This window comes from Mixophyes fleayi, chromosome 3 (assembly GCF_038048845.1).
Source record: "Mixophyes fleayi isolate aMixFle1 chromosome 3, aMixFle1.hap1, whole genome shotgun sequence".
NCBI classification, from domain to species: domain Eukaryota; kingdom Metazoa; phylum Chordata; class Amphibia; order Anura; family Limnodynastidae; genus Mixophyes; species Mixophyes fleayi.
This window is the reverse complement of record NC_134404.1, coordinates 221,952,703-221,977,384: the sequence shown is the minus strand read 5'-3', so window position 1 is coordinate 221,977,384 and position 24,682 is coordinate 221,952,703. Positions and strand designations below refer to the sequence as shown.

The 24,682-nt window shown below is 40.7% G+C and overlaps 1 protein-coding gene across 5 annotated transcripts in view; it reads right to left on the bottom strand.

Annotated features, from left to right (window-relative positions):
- The window catches only part of LOC142144385 (interleukin-20 receptor subunit alpha-like), a 40,850-nt gene that overhangs the window by 5,532 nt on the left and 10,636 nt on the right, over nucleotides 1-24,682 (bottom strand). Inside the window, exons 2-7 of one of the 5 annotated variants that reach the window (XM_075203145.1) lie at nucleotides 24,506-24,607; nucleotides 12,840-12,921; nucleotides 11,998-12,167; nucleotides 11,019-11,142; nucleotides 5,175-5,350; nucleotides 3,636-3,784 (exon numbers count right to left, since the gene is read on the bottom strand). In XM_075203145.1, coding sequence (XP_075059246.1) covers nucleotides 3,636-3,784; nucleotides 5,175-5,350; nucleotides 11,019-11,142; nucleotides 11,998-12,167; nucleotides 12,840-12,921; nucleotides 24,506-24,607 — 803 coding nt within the window. Of the gene's footprint in view, nucleotides 1-3,635; nucleotides 3,785-5,174; nucleotides 5,351-11,018; nucleotides 11,143-11,997; nucleotides 12,168-12,839; nucleotides 12,922-24,501; nucleotides 24,608-24,682 lie in introns of all 5 variants that reach the window. The other 4 variants (XM_075203146.1, XM_075203147.1, XM_075203149.1 and 1 more) reach the window with 4 other exon arrangements.

Sequence of the window (24,682 nt, the reverse complement as noted above, 5' to 3'; positions counted from 1 at the left end):
GAGGATTTTTATACACATTTAAGTGTTAAAATATTCGGGGCACATAGCGGATGAGAATTGAAATAATTACCAAGGCCCTCTACGTATGCATCAGGGAAAATCTGTTGAAGAACAAGATTGTAGAGGGTGAGATCAAAGAATAACCCAGAGCATTTAATTTAGATATAGTAGAGAAACTACTGAAGTGAATTAATAAGACTATGGGAATTCAGGATATGCCAACCAAGACAACACTACAGGATGCTTTCTTGGAGGAATGTCACTGTAAATGAGTTAATGTAAATGTTATTAAGGATCTTATTAGAAAAGAATGGGAACAATCAGAAAGTATCAGTTTAACCCCAAGATGATTAAAAAATGTTCACATAGGGAAACATGATTTTTAGGTTGATGTAATAGTAGCTAATCTATCAGTAAAATATACCATTGCACTGGAAGACGTAGGCCCTTTAAAGGATTCCATGGATAGAAATATGGAAAAGTATTTTAAGAGACTGTATATTTCAGCAGGAACTGCAGTTAAGTCTGGGGTAGCTCTGCATTGCAGAGCTCTACAAATTTGAATGGATGTTTTGTATAACTATATCAAAGACAAGATTAATAGAGAGTTTCTATTGAAAAGTATGGAAATTATGCTGTCTGCAAGAACTATAGCATCAACTGTAATGAACAGAAGAGCCTTGGGCAGCTGATCCATATTAAAAGAATTGGTCTTGCTCCCTTTTGAAGGTTCTTTAATATTTGGAGACAAACTGGATTTGGTATTTGATGTGGCGAATAAGTGAGAGGAGGAAAGTTAAACCATTTACTACAACATCAGCAGAGACTGTTGTTGGCTTTCCAGCAGTTCAGGGAGGCAAAAAAATCCCCCAACAGACATTATTCCTGAGAGTCTTGGGTTAATGTATGTATACAGTATGTATATGGTAATTTTGTTGCCCTAGAGGGCAAAGAGAGATGAGTTAGGCCATATAATCCCCAATGACCTAACTAGACAACATCTTAGTGGTAGGAAATCAGAAGAAATATTTCAAGATAGAATGGGCAAAGTAATCACAGATGGATCATAAACAAACTGAAAAGCCATCTAATACCCTCACAGTCACTTTGTCCGGGATAGTCATCCAGTAACTGTAGTTACTATCTAAGAAGAGAGACTGGACAAAATAGGACAGTTGATTTACTGCATTAAAATTTCAGCAAAATCCTTCAATAAGAAATTTTCTCAGTCTTCTAGGTGGGTTGGGTATGCTTGAACGATGACCACAAATCCAAAAACGACAAGCCCTACAAATAAAATCTGAGTGTATCCCAATCCGAAGACCTGTTCATTCGGAATAACTTGCTGTCAGCATCATGGTGCCATCGGAGATCTGCAGTTTTGGGTTTCAGGTAAGTCTTTATTTTTCAATCGGATTGGGATATATTCTGATTTTATCTGTAGGGCTTGTCATTGCCGGATTTGTGGTCATCATTAAAACGATTACCACCATTCTAGGTATGTTTGCTTCTACAATAGGGATTACACCATGGGCAAGATGGCAAATGATAAGCTAGTAATTATAATCAATCAAACAATGGGATCACAGGCAGGAGTCCCTGGATCACCGAATCTAACAGTCAGAGAGTCTCTCAGTTGGTGGAAGGATCCCATACAGAGAACTCAGCACCCGAGTGGCTCATTCTACCAAAGACTGCAGCACCAAACTGGGGGGCACATATGAACTCACAGAGGCACCTGGAGTCATGACAAAAGAAAGCTTCATACAAATACCATAGAAAGCTATTATGCATTTTCAACTTTTTTAGCACAATAAGCATCTCAAAGTGTTCTCAGACAGAAAAGGATTAATTCATAAACAAACCAGGAGATACCAGAAGCAGAGTTATGATGAAGGAGCTATGACTTGGGCAGAAAGCAACATCATTTCTCTCTCAGCACTTAAAGTAACAAAGCGACTTAATAACAGATTATCTCAGTGGTATCAAATTCACTCTGGCGATGAATGATCTCTGAATGAGGAGGTTTTTCAGCTACTGACAGAAAGTTTGGGTTCTCCCAAACAGATTTATTTATAACATGTTAGAATACCAAGCAGAGTGGGGAGGATAGATGTCTTAAAGGCCCTGGAATTTTCATCTGGGATATTTATTCCCTCCATTTCTTCTTATACTAGGAGCATTGATAAAACAAGGAAGCAGTCAGTGGAGGTGATATAAATTCTCCAATTCTGGTCTCTGTGAACATGGTTTGTTACAGTTTTGTTACAAGCTAGGAAACAGATTCAATCAGTGATTTATAACATAATTTGGATATATATCTACTGATGCAAAGAGAGATCAATAAGACCTATGGCAACAAATATTCCATAAGTACTAGATTTTATTCTGGAATGTCTGAACAAATGTTTGATTCTCAATACTATGAAAGTACAAGTTTGAGCATTGAGCATCCTGATATATAATATTGGCTTTAGAAAGTTTGGCAACACACTTCTTCCAAGCATGTAAGAGAAATCGGCCTCACAGTGCCATTCTTAACACTGTGGGCTTTAATCTCGTGTTGGACTCATTAGTGTCAAGTCTTGTTTGAGCCTTTACACTATATTCCTCTCAAATATCTCACTCTTAAAATGTTATTCCTAATTAGCAATTACCTCTGCTAGATAAATAGGGGAAATATATAAGAAAAATAAATGCATTATGGTGCAGGGAGCCATATCTTAACCTTTATTTCAGTACAGTAACATTAAGGACAAACCCAAAATTCCTGTCTAAAAAAATATCTGATTTTCATATTTCCAAGAGGTGAAAGGTCTTGAGGTGCCTAAAATTCTGATGGCCCATTCAACGATAATGGCAATATCTTAGGATAGAAGGGCATAAGTATTGTCAGGTGAAATATGTAAAGCGGCAGGGTGGTCTTCAATCTACACCTTTACAAAACATTATACGCTAAATGTGACAGCAGAGAATGAAGTTCAGTTTGGAAGGTAGATCCACCAAACTCGAGATCAATAAAGAATTTTTGTTTTTGCATTCAATATGGTGTCACTGATTATTGCCCTAACCTATGTAATTATTGCTTAGGTACATCCCATTGGTAAGTGCTGCCAGGGAGTCAGAAGAGGAAATAAACAATTTATGTTTACCTGTTTACTCAAAGGGCTCCATGGCAGCCTCCATGGCAGCCTCCCACCTTTGTTTATTATATCTCCCAGAGGCTGCTTGGGAAGTTATTCAAATACACAGAGTAAGTGGAGGGGCTTCAATATATATTCTCAGATGTATTTTCTTTTCCTGTCTTTACTCAACTGAATAGAATAAATTCATTTGTTAGGGCATGGAGTCTTCAAGGAAACACACTTTTTTACATGCGAATGCTATTAGTTTGATGTCGGGGCTGATGGGTGTGTGTTTTTTTCTAATATGTGGTGTGCGGTTTATGTTAAGCGGGCAGAAATCGGATTTTTGCAGGCACAAATCGGAGTGGAGGAGTGCCCCATGGGGTCTTATTCCAGGTTTATTTTCTTTTGTAAATTTTCCACATTATAAATGGGAGATTAATCTGTTCAGAATTTGAAACAATCAAACTTATTTTACATTTTTTTTTTTTAACTTTTTTTTAAACTTACATCAATTTCCAGAAATCCTTCACCATTTATGTTAATATGATACTTCAGAGTTTTGTCAATAGAATGAAGAAATGTAACAGGGTGTGTCAGATTAATTTCAATTGATGCACCACTATAAAACAAGTTAACTGTTGGTGGTCCAAGTATAGCTAGAATAAAAAAAAATCAGAAAAAAAAAAAAAGTATTATTACATTTTTATATCAATTGTTGCTAATTGCCCCCCCCCACCCCCCTCAAAAAAAAAAAAACAACACACAGGCATTTCCAGATTATAAAGGAGAAAAAAATAACCTGACCTGCCCTATGATCCAGCTCTGTCTGACACATTTTACGAAAGTTAATTATTGTTGGCAAATTATTACAAAGTCATGTTATTGCTGGAAGTGAATCATTCCCTTGAAATATTGTGATAGCATATCACGGATATGGCAATTAATGTTTACTAGCTCTTTCCCAAAACCATACTTAGAAACTATGTTGGTAATTGTACTATATGAACTGAAGACATAAAATACATGCAGTACATTTTATTTCCTTACCAGTTTTAGTTGCGGCACATGTTTTGTTGGTATTATCTCAAGGGATGGAAATATCTTGCTAAACTTCACCAGTCATTGTCATTGTTTTGCAGTTTATGCTGGGACTAGTGGATGTGTCTATCAAAGCCTCCCAGACCTTAAATTATAGCATTATTTAATATCAGAGCTATTTATTATCGGAGAGGTCTGTGCCGTTCAGTTAACAGGAGTCGTCCCTATAATTGTCCATGGAGACTGCGAAGCTTCCTTATTTATCAAGCTCTGAAAGCTTAGCGATTTTTATTTTGTTTATACAGGCATCCATCTAATATTTTCCTAATAGGGAATCTATTTATTTTCTTCGAATTTATCAGTGGGTAATTATTTATTTTATTTGCTGCATGCGCAGCATTAGAGTCGAGCATGGGCAGTTAGTTGATTAGGCAGGGAGAAACCTGGAAGACCTTTCCAGCTCACACAGCAAGCAGCGAAAGCGAACACTGGAGTTTCAATTTGAAATAAAGCTTTTGGCTTGTATGAGGTGATCCTTCTATCCAAGTGTGGTTACCTTCACATAACGTTATACATTCCAATATTTTCAAAATATGTTATGCAAGGTACATCACTACTCTCAAAATAAAATACAGATTTTCTCTAGCTGACAAGAGGTCAAGTATGCCTCATGAGCCACTTAAGTAATACAGTCTGCCCATGTAGGTCATAATTGCAAAGAGATTTGCGTGACAGGAGGGCATTTGATTTTGCAATGTGAAGCCAAGAGATAGTGAACTTGAAGAGTGACGGAACACTGGCATCAGGGAGAGTGGTGGGATTTTTCTCTTGTGCTTACAGTAAATAAAAAAAATGATGGCCTTACATGGAAATAGACATGCATATATTTCACACCAGAGATCCCATTATTCCCCTGTCCATATTGCCACAATGGAGTAAAAACTTGCTTGCTTACTAACATGTAAACAACCCCTTACAGGTTATGTAAATTAAAATATATATACTTACTGTCTTGGAGGGGTTTAAATCGTTGCGATTTATTTGTATGAGAACAGTTTTGGTTACTCGCAGTTACCCTGCCATAATATTGTTCTTCATAATAAGTTGTTTCATTGGTTAAGTCACACCAAGTCTTATTGATATTTGTGCATTCTAACTTTTGCTGCCAACATTCAGCACCATATCTGTGCATAGAGGAGACACAATAAAATTAATGTATGGAAACAAGGAGATGTTTTATTATGTTTTTTTCCCCATTATCTCATAACAGGTTAAAAAAGGCAAAATATTCTACCATTACATGAATATTTTTTACACATAGAAAAAAACAATAAAATCCTACAGTTCATTTTATGCTCAAAATTTGACTTTACTTTTTTAAGCTATTGACCTGTTTTATATTATTTATATATTCATATTATATTAATATTATTATAATTACAAATACGGAAAAAAACGAATTCAAATATAAAAAACAAAATTGGAACAAATATGCCATAGCTTGTGTTACAGAATGTAAAACCATTTGAAGACTCATTAATGAATAAGTGGCAGAGTGTTAATGAACAATATTGCCCTATTGCAAGTTTCACGCTAGAGTGGAATGTATTAAAATTATTGAACTGCCAGTTTAGTATTGAAATGATTAGCAAGTCATGCTACAGCACCGTTCGGGATAGTGTCGTCAACAGACTTACCCTGCGGAATCGACAGGTGCTGTAGCAACCTGAAGTTCCCTGCCGAGCTGCTTATCGTTTTCTCCTCGACCATAAAATGTTTGTATTTTTCAATAAACTTGCCAATCTCTGGTTTTGGGTCTTTTATTTCTTAATAGGTTTGTAAGATTTAATGTTAAGGGGACTAATGTTTATATGAGAACTTCACACATTAATCATTTTATTGATTCTTAAATAATTAGTGCTGCTGACTGATTCCTTTTTTATTTAATAAGTTGAGTAATTAATTAATTTGAGTACAGGCAGCACAGTGATACAGTGGTTAGCATTTATGCCTCACAGCACTGGAGTCATGGGTTTGATTCTGAACCAGGCTCCATCTGTCTGGAGTTTGTATGTTCTGTCAGTGTTTGCTTGAGTGTCCTCCCATAGTCCAAAAACATACAAGTTGGTTAGTGTGCTTCTGACATACTGGACCGTAGTATATAGGTTTGTGTGGTAGGGAAATGAATGCGACAGGGAATGATGTGAATGATTTTATATTCTCTGTACAATGCAGGGTAATATGATTGGCACTATATTAGGTTAAGAATAATAATATGATTTAAAAAGTTGTCAAATATTTTTCCAAAATAATGATCTACTTCTTTTTAATCATCCGTTTTCTTTGGGCTTTTGTATAATTGTTTTAGAAGTGTTATCAATGAATTGATCACTACGAATGATTTTTTTTAATATATGTCTCAGTATTTAATATGTATCAGAGAATTAGTTATGTATTTAATCTTATATATTTCTCCAATATCTTTTATAGGACCCCATTTATCAAATTAAATTGTGAGCACAATAAGAGTATGTATAGCATGAAAATTACTATATAGCATATACAGTATATTATTAGATTAACTAATGAGCATGCCCCTTAAAGAACCAGATTCCAGTTCATAGCATGTTGTGATTTTCTAGTACTACAGATATGGACAGCACTACAGCTGGGAACTTTGGTGACATCATAAGTATGTATAAAATAACAAATACCTGGCGCTAATAATATAAAAGACCCTGCTGGAATGTCTCAGAAATGCCGCTAATCTGGGGAAAGTGTCACTCCCCTCAATAGTACCAATCACCACAAAACAATGACAGCACGAATGTGAGGCATCCAGTGGGTAATATGGACCACTACTATCCAATAGTACTACTACTTATTAAATATAAATTCTACAACGATTGCAAAATATAAATCAAATCAACATTTATTATAAAAATACATAAGATCCCCAATAATAATCTGAAAGTATTGGTAATTAAGCCAATGATAAACAGCATATAGTGTACAGAGATAGCAGTATATCTTCTTAAATGACCATATGTATAATAGAACCCTATTACAATGTCTCTTAGACCATGAATGATTCAATCTCCAAAAATATATACTCCAAAAATTACTATTGTTCAGACTGCTGAGATGAATACCCGAATTGTCTCCTAGAGATGTAGATCCTCCAATAATATAGTGTAGACCTCACACCGTGAGTATAGCAAATACTTGCAGTTTTCTATGTCCACATGGAGGAGTGTTCAGTTTCGGTCTCAGCGTCTCTGCAGGAGTAAGGTGCGCACCTCTCAGATGTCTGGATAAACACAATGTTGTTCAAACTGTTAGAATCCTCAGAGCTGTTTGTAGATATATTAGCGAGAGTCCGTTCAAAGTATGAGATAGATTCAATAGGATATACTTGGAGTGGTCTAGATGATCCAGTGATATTGTAGCTGTAGAGATGCGTTTCGTCCTTTAGGTAAGGACTTTTTCATAGCCATCCTAAGTATGTGTTGGCTTTTGCATTGCTCCCTGCCCCGGACTGTATGTCAGTGGCAGGAGGGATCCTGGGACTGGTATTCTATCACCAATCTGAGTGATTGGTTATTGTTTTATTGTGATTTTTATTGTGATTTTTATACACTCTATATAATGCTCCCAAGCCGCACGTGTCTCTTTTAGCTCTCACATACGGCTCCGGTGCTGGCAGGGGCAGATTAGTCCCCTGCCAGCGCTCCATTGCTCCACATGCCGGCAGGGGCAGTTTGGTCCCCAGCCAGGGCATCTCCCCGGTCATGTGACCTCCTCTGCACAATGCAGGGAGGTTACATGGTGTAATCAGTCCAATCAGGGAAGGAGGAGGAGACAGAGGAGAGTGCTCTCCCTCCTTCCTTTTTTCGCAGGGTCCAGGCTGTGTCTGCTGTGTGTAAAGTGAGTAAGGGGTACTAATGTTAGATTTAATAAAATTTGGAGAGGCTGATGGGCATGTGGGGGATCTAATGCAAATGAAGGGTGGTCTGCTGGGTACCTGGTGAGGTCTGATTGTAAATAAGGGGCATGTAGGGTGGTCTGATGGTCATCTGGTGAGGTCTGATAGTATATATGGGGCATGCTTTTCAATGGCTTTTGGATATTGGACTTGTTTTGTTTTTACTTTTATCTCAACCAAATATAGGGCCTCATTTGGAGTTTGATGCATTGAACATACGTGTGGCAATTGTTATTGAAAAAATATCCAATTCAAACACACCACTATTTCTACATTAGGTATATGTCAGGTGTAGAAATGCGTATACTTAAAAACCCATCTCTTTTTTTAAAGCTAACCTTATTCCTGATGATACTATTCACACTAATACACTCTCACAGCTGTCCCAATCTCCACTCTAAGCCAAACACGCTCCTCTTGTTTCAACTGTATCCTCTTTCACTTAGAATGTAAGCTCTGTAATGACCAGGGTCCTCCATACCCTTTGTTTTCATGTCTGCATTTATTTTGTCTGCCTTGTCTGTCCTTGTTTTATGTATGACAGCAGCATGGAGATACTGGGGGGAATTAAATTCCCCCCGAAGTACCGCAGTGCTAAAGATATTACCGTTTTTACGGTAATATTAACCCGGCTCAGGGAGCTGCAATCGAAAAGCTGGCATCAGAACTACCGTAATAACGGTAATTGCGCATACTATTACCGTACTATCGGAAATAATGCGCAGGCCACGTTACTTTTAACAGTAACGCGGCCAAATTAATTCCTCCCACTGTGTCTGCATAAGAAACTTAACCGCAAGTAAATATTTATTATATTATATGACTTGTTAATATAAACTAGGGACACAGCAATTGGTGATGAAGGTAAACAAATAACAAGAAAACAAAGACATATTTTACAAGTTTGTGTTTCAGAAGCTCTCGGTTACATCACTACAGGCATGACAGAGTTGCCTGCACTAATTCCATAGTTTCTGCATCTGGAAGATCCTAATGTTGCTCAATTATGGAGACAAGGGTTTGGGAAGCTTGATCACTTTCTAGAAGCTATGGAGATAAGAAAGGCATACTAACTGGGCAACCTATCTCATTACAAAGATTTTTTTTAAAACTGTGATAAAACAAAATTACAGATTGACAATGGATTTATTCTAAGTGACCAAATGGGCCACAGGTAACATCGGTGGTCGAAGTGGAAATTTAGAAGTGCTGGTATGGATCTGAAATGAACGGCCGGGGGCCTGAGGGCCGCCTAGGTCCCCAAAGGTTTAGGGATTTTGATAGAGTGAAAATAATTATCCAATTACCTTTCCTTTGTGTCCCTCCGCCTCTACCTCATGTCTCCTTTGTGTACTTACATTTTCCCTCATTTCTCCATAATATTATATATTATAATATAACTTTCCATAATATCTCCCTTATATCTACAATGTTACCCTTTATCTTTCCCTTATCCGTTTCCTTTCTCTGTTCCTATGTGCCCCTATCTTCATTGCAGGTATCCCCCTCTCTCCCTCCCTACCTCATCATCCTTGATTCTCTCTATCCTTGTTCCTGCTCCAATTATTCCCTCTCACTAGTGAATTCACACTTTTGCCCCTCCTCCATCACAATGTGCCCCACCTTCACCATCATGTACATCTCCCTCCACCACCCTGTGCCCCTGATTACACTGATTTTCCTTTTGTCCCCCTCCATTTCTACTTACCTTTCTATGACCTTTCTTCTGTCCTCTGGCTCCACATCGATCCTCACTGACAGTGTCGGGACGTGAGGACGTCATACCAGGCACGGTCAGTGAGAATGGCCAAGAGAGGAGCAGGGAGCTGCCACTGGATGTAGCATTGATGGACAAGTGGGGAAGGCAGGAGGAGCGCCTTTCCAGATTGGCACTTCCCCCACCTTGTTTACGCAGCCAACCGCCGCCGCTAAAAAGCTTGTGAAGTGTAGTGAAGTAGTCTTAAGATTTAATACTGTATCAGCTTTGCACTTAATAAAAATTGTAACATATACCCAGACTTCCACTTCTCATGAAGAGAAATGAATCCAAAGTGATATAGATGCCACTATGACAATCTTTAAAGGAATTGTCAATCTGAAAGACTAGCAAGTGCATCTTCATATGGACCATTCTGTTGTACCAGTTTTTCAGGAACATCGACATGTTCCTTTAAACATAAGTACAAAACTGGAGGAAGATATTTTTTCTTTCTTTAAGAATTATACATACTTGAACAAGTTTCTGTGCCCAACACCATGGACAACACCTATTGTGGTTATTTAAATAAATGGTGATGATGATGATGATACCTAAATTAAATCAACCACCCCTTCCCTCCCCTGTCCCACCTCTCCGGTCACAAGCAGTTGTAAAAGTTAGATGTAAGCAAAGCTGCATATGTGTAGCTTATTTTGGGAGCATGTGCAGTACAAATTTGCGGATTTAGCGCTACATGTATGGGCTTATGTCCATCTTAGCATCAGTCTCTATGTGTGCATAATAATCTAAACAGACAAACAATAAATCATTATATTACATGACTTGCTAATTATATATCTAAATCAGGACTACAACAAATGACTAGCAAACTTTACAATAACTGAACACATGTTTAAAGGCTGTACTATGAAGCTGATGGTCACTGACCAATTCTTCATAAACAACCATATCAAACATTACCTGAAAAGGAAATGCAATATGTATAAAGTTAAGTCCACTAACAGTGGGAATATTGTACATCATTTATATATATATATACCTTAGAACATCCAGTTTCTTAAAGTTATACCATCCCTGTAACTGAAATGACAAACTGCAGGAGCAAAAAGATAAAAGCGCATAATTAAATGAAGAAGTTATAACTCACACACGGTACTCCACGGTGTAATGTATGCCTTCTGATTTTTGGGGGGGCAACCATGTAAGCTGATTTTTCAGGTTCTCCGAAGAGAAAGTTACACTTCTTGGTGCACAGCGAATTTTTATTTCAGCTGAAAGAGAGATTCAAACAAATCTGTTGAGAATCACATAGGCAGAATCATCATCATGTAACATAACATTATATTACATTTTGTCTGAGAGGTGCTGGGCTCTCTATATTAAAAAAAGAAAGCGGTTGAGGCTTTCAATTGTTGTTATGCAGTGGGACATCCACAAACATATTATTGAATAGTTTACAGAGAACTAACAAGGTCATGGTATTTTAAGAGTAATGAACAATTTTTGTATTTTTTACTTTGCTGGGCAAATAAGTCAGCAGGGGTCTTTCTATAAAGACCTTTCTTACAAACAGTGACCAGCTCAATACACACTGATATATGTATACAATGTATAGGATCTGTTAATGGGATACATCTTTCAGGTTTTAACTCAATTTAAATGAATAGGAAATATATTCTCAAGTGTAGAGTACATTGGGTGGAATTCAATTAGCCTTGATGTTCTGTCGTACTATTGCACACTTTTCCTGGGTACTATGGTACCCCATCATTGTGGATTTCTCCTCTCACCCCAGAAGGTGCATCGCTGCATAGTGCCACCAGCTCATAGTAATGAAACCTGAATTAAAGTAAATCAATATATTGATATTTACTTGTAATAGAATAAAACATTAGCATGCAAATATCTTTTCCTTACTATGGTGCAAGCCATATTAAATTTCTTTGGACATGGTCATAGAGATCATTGCTCTCATGAGCTTGCAGTAAATTAAAAATGATGGACCTACATGGATACGGACCACAAAGCATAACATTTTCACATGAGAGATCCTTATGTTCCCCTGTTCATATTGCCACAATGTAAACAATCCCTTACAGGTTATGTAAACTAAAATGTATACTTACTACGTGGATTAAATTTTTGCGTTTGTTTTGATTTTGAACAGACTTGGTTACTTGCAGTGACCCTGCCATAATATTTTTTTCCAGAATTACTTGTTTCATTGGTTAAGTCACACTTGTTCCTAGTGATATTTGTGCATTCTAACTTTTGCTGCCAACACGTGCTATCATATCTGTGTATTGAGAAAACACAAACAAATGTTAATTTATGGAAACAAGGAGACAACTTTGTCAAGCAGTATTATGTGGTTTTACTATTATTATTATTATTATTATTATTATTATTATTATTATTATTATTATTATTATTTCATAATAGAGTTAAAAAAAAGAAAAAAGGATTCTACCCTTACAGTAAGATATTTTTCATAAAGAAAATAATAAAAACCTACTGTGCATGTTATGTTCACAATTTATCACTAAAATGATTTGATTATTATCGATTTACAGTTTTTTACATTAATATTGTTACTACAATTAGGGAAAAAAATATAAAAAACAACATTGCAACAAATATAATGAAGGTTACTTAAAAGAACAAAAATAACCTGAGTTTGAAAGTTTATTTCTGAACGAGCGGCAGTGTTAACACACAAAAGCTGCTTTCCCTGTTGACCCTGTTTTTGGTCTAGAATGAAATGTATTAAATTACAGATCTCTAGGTTACATTGTGTTATTTGTTTCTTAAGGCATTAGGCTAACTGGCCCTTTTCTATGTAATAAGTTGAAGTATGATGTCAATTCACTTTTATAATATGTTTCCAAAAGTATTTAGTATCCACTCCCATATCTTCCAACATTTAGACATGCGAAATTGGGCAAAATAAGTTCTGCCCCAAACCCACCCGGAAAGGTCCACTTTGGGAAAAACCCCATCCAATTTTGTACAAGCTCTACATCTTTCGAGGTCCGTGAATTTAGAATGTCCTGCAAAAATTTGATTTTAATACACTGTTTTGCAGAACAAAAAATAACAGCTTAATACTTTACTTTCTACTTTTTAAAATTTTCAACATTCCCACCCACTTTCTGACCCCACATGACACCACAGCATCAGCAGCTCTCTACAAGCAAACCTCCCATCATACTACTGCTGCACATAACCCCTGCAGCACCTACTCACATTTTTTACACTCTTTATATCCTGTTAACATCCTTCTTCCACTACTTAATATGAAGCACAAAAATCCCCACTTTATGTACATATAACAATGGCCATACACTTTATTAACTATTTACTCACCACAAACAGCCATTCAAGCTATCATCATCATCATCATCACCATTTATTTATATAGCACCACTATTTCCGCAGCGCTGTACAGAGAACTCATTCACATTAATCCCTGCCCCATTGGAGCTTATAGTCTAAATTTCTTAACACACAAAGACACAGAGAGAGAGAGAGAGAGAGAGAGAGAGACTAGGGTCAATTTGATAGCAGCCAATCAACCTACTAGCTATAAACATCAACAGTTTGGAACATGCTACATAATTGAAAACCGGGAAGAACATTGTGATTTATGTTAACTCTGACTAAAGTAAATTGTACTAGATTAGTTCTAAGGGAGAACCGAAGGCTTCCTAAACAAAAAAAAAAAAAGTTTCAGCTCTTCATAAAAAGCCTTGGTGGTGGCATAGTTGGTAAGGCAAAGCTAGTGTGTGGCATAGTCTGTGTCACACACGTCACACAGGCTCAGGTGAGTGCTGTTTGTGACACGGACATTTCTATTTCTCTTTACAACATGGAAAACAACAGAAAGCACTTGACAGCGCTAATATGTCTAGTAAACTAGTAAAAGGGTTTACTAGACATATTAGCGCTGTCAGGTGCTTTCTGTTGTTTTCTTTGTATGGTTTAGAAGGGTTTGACAATTAACCCTATACCTGAGTCAGCTGCTTTTGTGATCTTACACACTGATTGCTCAGCGCTGGATTACTGTTGTTTTCTGTCTCTTTACAACATGACCATAAATCCCACCCCACAAGCTCGCTGGGTAGGTGTGATCCTTGACTCAGAACTATCCTTTGTTCCCCACATTGACTCTTTATTTAAATCATGTTTTTAGATGTATGTAACATTTCCAGAATACTTACACACTCTATTTCATGTACTCATCTCCCGCATTGACTATTGAAATTCCTTCCATATTGGCCTGCCCCGATCAATTTTGCATGCAGCGGCCAAATTGATTTTCCTTGCAAATCATTCTTCATCTGCTGAACCACTCTGTCATTCTCTACATTGGTTGCCTGATTTAAAATATCTCCCAACTCAACAACTCCATTCTGCACAAGATCTGTGTTTCTCATCCACTCTCATTACATGCTCCAATTCCCATTTACAGTACTTTTTTTTTTTTTTGAGCTGCACCCAGTCCATGGAATTCCTTTCCTCGCACAATAAGACATTCCACTGGGCTACAAACCTTCATGAGTTCTCTGAAAACCCACCTCTCCAGGCAAACTTATAATATAATCTTCAACCACTCTCTTAACATCACTAGTTTACCCTATTACCACCCTTTACACAATTCACACAAGACAACAACCCTCTCACCCCAGACCAACATTGCTGCGTGGCTGGAACATATAGCATATAAATTGTTTTTTACCTTTGCAATCTGACTGAACCAAAATGCAATATGTAGACTTGACTTCATGTATCAAATTCCCATTGTCGCATAGCTTGTAAGCTTGTGAGCAAGGCCTTCTTACCTGTTTGTCTGTATTACCCAGTATTGGTTATTACTGTGTTTGTCCCCAATTGTAAAGCTCTTCAGAATTTGTAGGTGCTATATAAATATATGTTGATGATGATGATAGCTATAAATATTGTGTGACACACATGACCTGCTGTAAGTATTGTGAGCTATATATCATCATACTACCTGTTATAAACATTAGCATGAGCTACAAACATCACAAGACATAAACGTTTTGCAAACAACTACAAACACTGACAACTATAAATATTGTATGGTACACTACCAGCTATAAGCACATCACATTACAGAGCCATAGGTATTTTGCAAAAGAGCCATAAATGTGTATTTGAAACACTGAACTACCAGCTATAAACATTGAGAACTATTGACAAATTTGCAAATGAGCTTTAAACCAACAAAGTCAGCGTAATCCTACAAACAAAGGAGATGTAGACTGCAAGAATAACGGGTACATACATCTAAAAAAAATATGCTCAAGATTCTAACTACAAGCATAAGCGATAGAATTGAAAGAACCTCAGGCCAGAACAAGGTGAGCCTCTCTCCCTCATCTCTCTAAAGAGCCTGAACAGCATCAGACACTGGGACACCAACACCCTCATCAGCATCCGAAGAACCTTCAAAAAGGACCACCAGCAAGTTCAACAACTCTCTGTCAAAACAACAGCCTAGGGTAGCATCACCCAGGTAAGCACACACCCAGACCCCTGTTCTCTCAGTCCACACAGGCACTTGACAACCACACCTCCACAAGCACTGCACCATGGTTATCGCCAGCAAACCGGAACCACTGAACCTTCCATTAGATAGCCACAACAACTACAAACATTCCACTTACTAGTGCAGATGGTCCAGAAACCCTCTCTCCTAAAGCAAATTACAGTATATAGCTGCAAAGACAGATTTTCAGATTTATTTATTTTTTAAAAAAATTGCAAGTAAGACTGTGGACACTTATCTATTTTTCTTTGCAGTATACTGTTGCTTGAGCCCCATCTGGTTGGTCGGGGAACATAGTCTCTGGGAATGAGATCTGAACTTGGAATGAGCCACCATGTTTTTTAAATAATTTTGTATTTGTATTAGAATCACTCCAATGTGGCCGATATACACAATACAGAGAGCATCCTACAGGCCTATATACAATACAGAAGTCCTCCTAATGGCCACCATACTATACAAAAAGCTTAAAAATCACCACAGTACAATGGAAAGAGCATCCAAGTGATGGCAATATAATACAGTGTCACATATCACACATGTAGCCTCTGCTCTGCAGCTTATGCTCATGCTACACTTTAAACAGGTTTCCTCCACCATGGGAGGAACACACAGAATACAATCCTGAGAGTGGTTTACATAAGAACAAGCTACTTACCTACCCGAGGTACCTGAATTTAGCCCCTTTTTCTCTCTGCTTCAACCGCATGTCATCACTTCCCTCTTTTCTACTACAATGGATCAATCTGTTGGCCTCACCATCCATACCATGGAAGGTGTTCCCTGCATGTACCCCCCCAACTGCCCTCTAACTGGCACTAGTGGAATCAAGCATGGGGCAGAGGGAAGGGGGGGCATGAAGGCACCTGTAAGAAGTTGGCTGATCTCTAGGGATGGCCAGCCACAAGGAAGCAGACCAGCCACAATCCATTCCTGGGCCTATCTGTGCCGGGCGGCCTGGAGTTGTAGCTCCATCAGCCCCACTGTTAATCGCCACCATTTTGAATTGAAAAAACGCAGAAATATATTCAGTTTATGTGGTAGATATCTTTAAAAAAAAAAAAAAAAGGGCAACCCATAATATGCCTACATATTTTATCCATTTCATTCAAGACTGTGCAGACTAGAAAAAGATGTCTATCGTTTTCAAGTGAACTTTTTATTTTGAAATCCTATGTGTAAATTGCTACTTTGCTATTTGGCTGTGCTGTTGGATCAATGTCAAACAAAGAACCACAAAGTATTTATTGATGGGGTTTAGAAAAAAAGTAATACATATCTGTTTTTTGTTCTTGCAGCTTCAATAAACAAAAAACACAAAAAAACTGCATATTATTATTATTAATATTATTAATTTTTATTTATAGGGCGCCACAAAGTATCCTTAGCGCCATACAAGGACAAACAATGGCACAATACAAGGTGAAACAGCACTGTACAAGTAACAGTAAGCACTATAACTCTGGGGGCTCAGTCACAGCAAGAAAGAGAGAAGGGAAAAGTGAGTACAGACAGGCAACTATGGCCCAAGAGGGTGGGCACGGATGACAGGTAAAGAGTCACTGAGGGCATAGCCGGATTAAGGGGGGGCACAGGGGGCACGTGCCCCGGGCCCCCCTCTCTCTGAGGGCCCCCCGCCGCCAGTATTACTTCATCTGCTGTCTGTCAGCAACCGCACCATGCAACCCTCTCTCCGCGGGTGGCGGGTCCCCCCGCGGGTCCTCCCCGCCGCTCCCGCACGCATTACCTCTCCTTATGATGAATAGCTGTCAGTTACTGTCTGACAGCAACTGACAGCAACCGCGCCCACCTGACAGCTGATGCATGCGCGATGTGAGCCTACTCTTAGCAGCTGTATTACCTAAAATGGATGAAATGGAGCTGCTGCGCATGTGCAGCTGCAGCAGCTCCTCCTCGGCATGAAGACTTAAGAGAGAGTGAAGAATAGGTGAGTGAAAAAAAAATTATACTAAAACTAAATATATATAGCATGGGTATTTCTTGATTAAGTATGTAAAATGTAGTCACCTGTAACAGTAAGAGTATATATATATATATATATATATATATATATATATATATATATATTACATTCTGACTACAATTTACATATTATAATCTTCTTGAATATGATTATTTATCTTATCAGTAGTGTTTAAATAATTATACATTAAACATTAAAATTAGGCTGGTAGAGCCAATGTCAGAGTGGCAGATTCTATTTTATTACTCATTAGTAAAGTAATTACTGAAGCCGTCCAGTTATATTAAAGTTTGAATAAAATTGTAGTAGATTATGTATAATTTATATTTATATTTTTACATACACATATTTATGTAATCTAATTAAAGCTTTAATATAAGTGTCAGTCTTCGATAATAACTTTAATAATGATTAATAAAATAGAGGGTCTTGCATAATTATTACACACATATATATATATATATATATATATATATATATATATATATATATAGACATTTGGGGGCATATTCAATTACGATTCCGGTCCGCGGGATCGCGCCGGAACAGGCCATGAACTTATTCCACGGTACCGCAATAACGTGGATTTTCGTTCGCAGCCTATAGGGTTGCGTACGAAAATCCGCGGTACCTGGAACCCTAATTGAATATGCCCCATATAGTCAAAATTGGTGTTAAGTTATCAATGTTTATTTTTTATGTTAGTTTAAATGTGCGGTATCATTGCTAGTTTTAATGTGTGGTGTCAATACACATTTTAATGTGGGCTTTTGATGATTGTTTTAATGTACAGTATTTTAGTTTTGTGTAAGCAATGATTTGTCTTATGCAAACAACCTAGGCGAGCCCCACTGGGAGAGCTGTAAGTGTAATACTGTGGGCTGTAGGTGATGTAGGTGTGTCAATGCTTATAGACTTATACCCAATGGCATTATTTTACATGCGTTTTATACAGAGGTGTTTGTACATTTTACAAGTACCTGTACTAATATAAAATATATATATATATATATATATATATACACACATACATTACATCCAGCCATTATACCTTCAAATCTTTGTGGACCTAACCAGCTTTCAAGAAGGAGATCACTGGATCTGAGTAGAGGCAGGCAGCTGTAAGTAGTTGTAACATATATACATACATATATATATATATATATATATATATATATATATATAGTGTGTGTGTATATATATATATATATATATATATATCACACATATATATAATATATATTCAACAGTGGTGGAAGTGCGGGTATATATGTTGGCATGCCATACTGCCACCTCCCCAAGTGCCTTAATTGTAAAGCTATCATACTCTATGCCGGCGGTTTCCAAAGTGTGCGCCGCGGCGCTGTCACTGGGGTGCCGTGGGCCAGCCAAAAAAAAAGAAAGAAAACAGAAACTTACCAATCCGCGCGGCGCCAGGACCCAGCAGCCTCCTCTCTCCTGCAGCTGTCACTGACGTCATTCAGTGACAGCTGTGGGAGAGGAGGCTGCTGGGTCCCGGCGCCGCGCGGATTGGTAAGTTTCTGTTTTCTTTCTTTTTTTTTGGGCTGGCGCGGGGCAGAGGGAGGGGGACAGAGGGCAGACCGAGGGCAGTGGAGGACAGATGGCAAAGGAGGAGGGGGACAGAGGGCAGACCAGGAGGACAGATAGCAGAGGAGGAGGGGGACAGAGGGCAGACCGAGGGCAGAGGAGGAGGAGGACAGATGGCAAAGGAGGAGGACAGAGGGCATAGGAGGAGGGGGACAGAGGGCATAGGAGGAGGGGGACAGAGGGCAGACCAGGAGGACAGATGGCAGAGGAGGAGGGGGACAGAGGGCAGACCAGGAGGATAGATGGCAGAGGAGGAGGAGGACAGATGGCAAAGGAGGAGGACAGAGGGCAGAGGAGGAGGGGGACAGAAAGCAGACCGAGGGCAGAGGAGGAGAAGGACAGATGGCAGAGGAGGAGGAGGACAGATGGTAGAGGAGGAGGGGGACAGAGGGCAGAGGAGGAGGGGGACAGAGGGCAGAGGAGGAGGACAGAGGGCAGACCAGGAAGACAGAGGGCAGAGGAGGAGGGGGACAGAGGGGGGAGGGGGACAGAGGGCAGAGGAGGAGGACAGAGAGCAGAGGAGGAGGACAGAGAGCAGAGGAGGAGGACAGATGGCAGACCAGGAGGACAGAGAGCAGAGGAGGAGGGCAGAGGAGGGGGACAGAGGGCAGACCAGGAGGACAGAGGAAGGGGACAGAGGGCAGAGGAGGGGGGCAGAGAGCAGAGGAGGGGGACAGAGGTCAGAGGAGGGGGACATATGGCAGAGGAGGGGGAGAGAGGGCAGAGGAGGGGGACATCGTGAGAGATGGCAGAGGAGGGGCCAGCGTGACAGAGGGCAGAGGAGGGGGCCAGCGTGACAGAGGGCAGAGGAGGGGGCCAGCGTGACAGAGGGGGCAACGTGAGAGAGGGCAGTGTGTCTGGATGCAGAGGGGGCAGTGTGCCTGGTTGCAGAGGGGGTAGTGTGCCTGGATGCAGAGGGGGCAGGGTGCCTGGATGCAGAGGGCCATTTTTGCATACAACTAAATAAGTATTTCTGTCGTGACCTAAATACTTATTACAACTTTTTGACCCAACTACCTCTAAAACAGGACTGTTCAGTAATTATTTTGGAGGGGTGCCTTGAAAAAATTTGGAGACTCTAAGGGTGCCGCGAACTGCAAAAGTTTGGGAACCACTGCTCTATGCACTTACTTTCCCATTACATTTTTTGCGATATCATTGCTAGTTTTAATGTGCGGTTTCAAATTATGGAGACTCTAAGTGTGCCGCAAAATGCAAAAGTTTGGGAATCACTGTCTTAATTTTAGATCTTAGGTGCCCCCCTGTCTTAAGTGCCCCGGGCCCCCCAAAGCCTTAATCCAGCTCTGACTGAGGGGAGCGGAGAGAAGCGAGAGGAGACAGAGGGCAGAGGGTTGGAGAGGAGGTGAACTGAGTAGCTGGAGAGCGCAGTTAAAAGTGATGGAAACAGGAGGTAGGAGAGCTCTGCTCAAAGGAGCGTACAATCTAAAGGGAGGGGAAGACAGACAGGCACATGGATGAGACGGGAGAGACGGAGACGGAGTCGAGGAAGGGGGAGAAGGGAAGAAGGGATGAGAAAGAGAGGAAGCCGACCAGTGGGAGTTTAGGCATGAGACTGGAAGGCTTTTAGGAAAAGGTGGGTTTTTAATGTTCGTTTGAAAGAGGACAGATTAGGGGAAGTTCTGATGGAGCGGGGGAGCTTGTTCCAATGGAGGGGAGCGGCGCGGGAGAAGTCTTGAATACGTGCGTGAGAGGAGGTAATCAGGGGGGAAGAGAGGCGACGATCATTGGACGATCGCAGAGGGCGGGAGGGAGTGTGAATAGAGATAAGGTTAGAGATGTAGGGAGCAGTGGAGTTGGCGAGGGCCTTGTAAGTGAGAGTGAGGAGATAATCAAAGAGTGGATGAGAGATTTGGTGGCATCCTGGGAGAGAAAGGGCCGAATGCGGGCAATGTTGCGAAGCTGGAAACGGCAGGATTTGGCGAGAGAGTGAATGTGAGGGGCAAAGGAGAGAGAGGAGTCGAGGATGACACCTAGGCAGCGGAGTTGGGGAACAGGGGAGATAGAGGAGTTGTCAACAGTGATAGAGAGGTCAGAGGGGAAGGAGGTACGAGAGGGAGGAAAGACAATGAGTTCAGTTTTAGCAAGATTGAGTTTAAGAAATCTTGAGGACATCCAGGAGGAGATGGCAGAGAGGCATGCGGATACCCTGGAGAAAAGGGAGGGAGAGAGATCAGGAGAAGAAAGGTAGAGTTGGGTGTCATCAGCATAAAGGTGGTACTTGAGGCCGAAGGAGCTGATGAGTGCACCCAGAGAAGAGGTTTATAGTGAGAATAGTAAGGGTCCAAGGACAGAGCCCTGAGGGACCCCGACTGGAAAGGAGGAAGAGGGGGAGAGAGACTCAGAGGTGGAAACAGAGAAGGAACGGTCAGCAAGGTAAGAGTTGAACCAGGAGAGGACAGTACCGGAAAGGCCAATGGACTGGAGGGTGTGAAGCAGGAGGGGGTGGTCAACGGTGTCAAAGGCCGCTGAGAGGTCGAGGAGAATCAGGAGGGAGTAGTGGCCCATGGCTTTAGCCGAGAGGAGATCATTCGTAACTTGAGCCAGGGCAGTTTCAGTGGAATGGAGGGGGCGGAAGCCTGATTGGAGAGGGTCAAGGAGGGAGTGTTCAGAGAGGTAGGTAGAGAGACGGTTGCAGACAAGTCTCTCGAGTATTTTGGAGGCAAAGGGGAGAAGGGAAATGGGGCGGTAATTAGAGAGTGAGGTGGGGTCAAGGTTGGGTTTCTTGAGAATGGGTGAGATGAGAGCATGTTTAAAGGCGGAGGGGAAGATGCCGGTGGAGAGGGACAGGTTAAAGAGGTGAGCAAGGTGGGAGCAGGTGCCGGCGGAGAGGGAGCGAAGAAGGTGAGAAGGGATAGGGTCCTGGGGGCAGGTAGAAGGGGGGGGAAGAAGAAATGAGAGAGTGGACTTCCTCTCCCAAGGTAGGGCGGAAGGAGAGAAGGAGTTGGTGGCTGGGGGGAGAGGGGGGGAGAGTGGAGGGGGGAGGATGGGCGAGAGGGGGGGAGGCGGAAGGGTTGGTGGAGGAAGAGATTTCAAGTCTGATGGCCGCAATTTTAGAGGAGAAAAAGGAGGCGAAGTCAGTGGCAGAGAGGGAGGAAGGGAGGGGGGAGGGGGGGAGACAGGAGAGTGTTAAAGGTGGCGAAGAGGCGGCGGGGGTTGAAGGACTGGGAGGAGATGAGGGATTTAAAGAAGGATTGCTTAGCGAGCGAGAGGGCAGAGCTGTAGGAGGAGAGGATAAATCAGCCAGGGAGCGAGATTTTCTCCAGTGGCGTTCGGCAGTGCGAGAGCATTTTTGGAGGAAGCGGGTAAATTTGGAATGCCAGGGTTGGGGATTGGAGCAGCGAAGGTGGATAGGCTGGGAAGGGGCGACCGCATCAAGGGCGGAGGAGAGGGTTTGGTTATAGAGGGAGACTGCCTGATTGGGGCAGGACAGGGTGGAAAGGGGAGAGAGGAGAGTTTTTAGAGAAGAGGACAGCATAGCAGGATCAAGGGTGTCGAGATCGCGTCTGGACCAGGTAGATTTGGGTGGGGGGAGGGGTGCAGGAGTAGAGGAGAGAGAGAATGAGAGGAGATGGTGGTCCGAGAGTGGAAAGGGGGAGATAGAGAAGTCGGACAGACTGCAACGGTGGGAGAAGACAAGGTCAAGGGAGTGACCAAGGCAGTGGGTAGAAGAGGAGGTCCATTGGGAGAGGCCAAGGGAGGAAGAAAGGGCAAGGAGTTTGACAGAAGCAGGGTCGGTGGGGTTGTCAATAGGGATATTGAAGTCGCCAAGGATAATGGAGGGGATGTCAGAGGAGAGGTGGTGTGGGAGCCAGGCAGCAAAGTTGTCAAGGAAAAGAGGGGGGGGGCAGGGGGACGGTATATGACAGAGACGCGGAGATGGATGGGGTAGAAGAGATGGATAGAGTGGACTTCAAAAGAGGAGAAGGAGAGGGAGGGTTCAGGAGGAATGAGTCTGAAGGTGCAGGTGGAGGATAGGAGAATGCCCACTCCACCGCCTGGGCGGTCTCCGGGTCTGCATACATTTGGGTAGATTTTCTTTGCCGCGTTAGGAGGTAGAAGTAAACAAATGATATTTTCTGAAAAAAATTCCGTCTTCTTAAAAAAACAAGGTATAATCTGTGTGGATACCGCATAAATAATTTTTTTTCTTCAGCATACATAAGACAAATCCGAATAGACGGCCACAACTCAACATAATATAGCTCCAATACTAAAGAATGAAGTACTATCAGCTGGAGCGATCGATATTCAAACACCCAATCAGAAGTGGTTAGTTAGTACTTCAGTAGGGAATTGGACAGGTTCTGGAGGGACCGACTACTCTATTGGGAGTCCAGGAGTTCTCCCTGGAATTCGGGAGTCTCCTGGACATTTCAGGAGAGTAGGAAGGTAGGATATAATTTTCTAATGACTGTTGAAAATTTGACTTTGGTAAGATGTTCTTATAGCCCGTAGAACTTAATATTTGGCAAATGTATGGATCATATACTGTAATTGACATTTAGCTAACTGGGCATTCTGAGCAACTGTATGACACATGAAAAAAGTTGAGAAGGCCCAAATACTGTTTTAAGAGAGGAGGCAGACTAAGTAAGCAGTCTAGTAGTTAAAAAAAAATGGCCACTGGCTTAAGAGAGAGAACTTTAATGGTTATTGGAACAGTTCCTTCCTCCTTTTAGCAAATAATGAAGACAAATGCTAATCTAATATTTAAAAGATGCCCATTTTTAATTTGGAATGGTTGTAGTGCATACATGTCAATATCATGTCATGGAAGACCGCGGAGGAGGGGTCCAGGTGGCAAATCTGGGGTGGGTGCATGGCGTGGCAACACATATCATGTGATCTCAGCTTCCCGCAGTGCAATGCTGCAATTTTTGGCATCAGGCATGAAGGGCTGGGCCGTGATGATTCGATTTTCTGTGAATTGCTTCATCAAGCCTTCACTTGGGAAATGGGAAGAATGTGGGAAGGTGCACTGCACTCCTGGGAGTCTAGGAGAACTCTCAAAGATTCAGGAGTGTCCCAGATATTCCTGAAGAGTAGGCAAGTATTCTGTAGTGTATTGCAGTATGTAGGTTTATCTTTATTTGTAACTCACACAGGGAGAGGGACTGTGTGTGCTTTAGAAATTTAACTACAAGCAAATATTATAATCAGAGAAACAATAGTATTATTACTTCGTTTGTCCCCAACTGTAATTCGTTACAGAATTTGCTGGCGCCATATCAATAAATATTGATGATAATCATTACTTTACATGAACACTGGAGATAGATAGAATAATGACCAGTGAACGCTATAATAACTGAACATAAGTGAATATTGCACATAATTTACCCATGTGCCACAAATCATCTATTTTCTTGATATGTTCCCTGTGAATTACATGACAAACTGCATGAGTAAAAGACATATAATTAAATGGTAAAAGTTATAACTCACTCACGGTACTCCACTGTATAACGTATGCCTTCTGAGTTTTTGGGTGCCAACCATGTAATCTTATTTTTCATGAAAGTTACATTTCCTGGAGCACAATCAATTTCTGCTGCAAGGGAGATTGAAACATATCTGTTGAGAACCAAAGAATCTTATGCAGAATTATCATCATGTAAAATCTTTT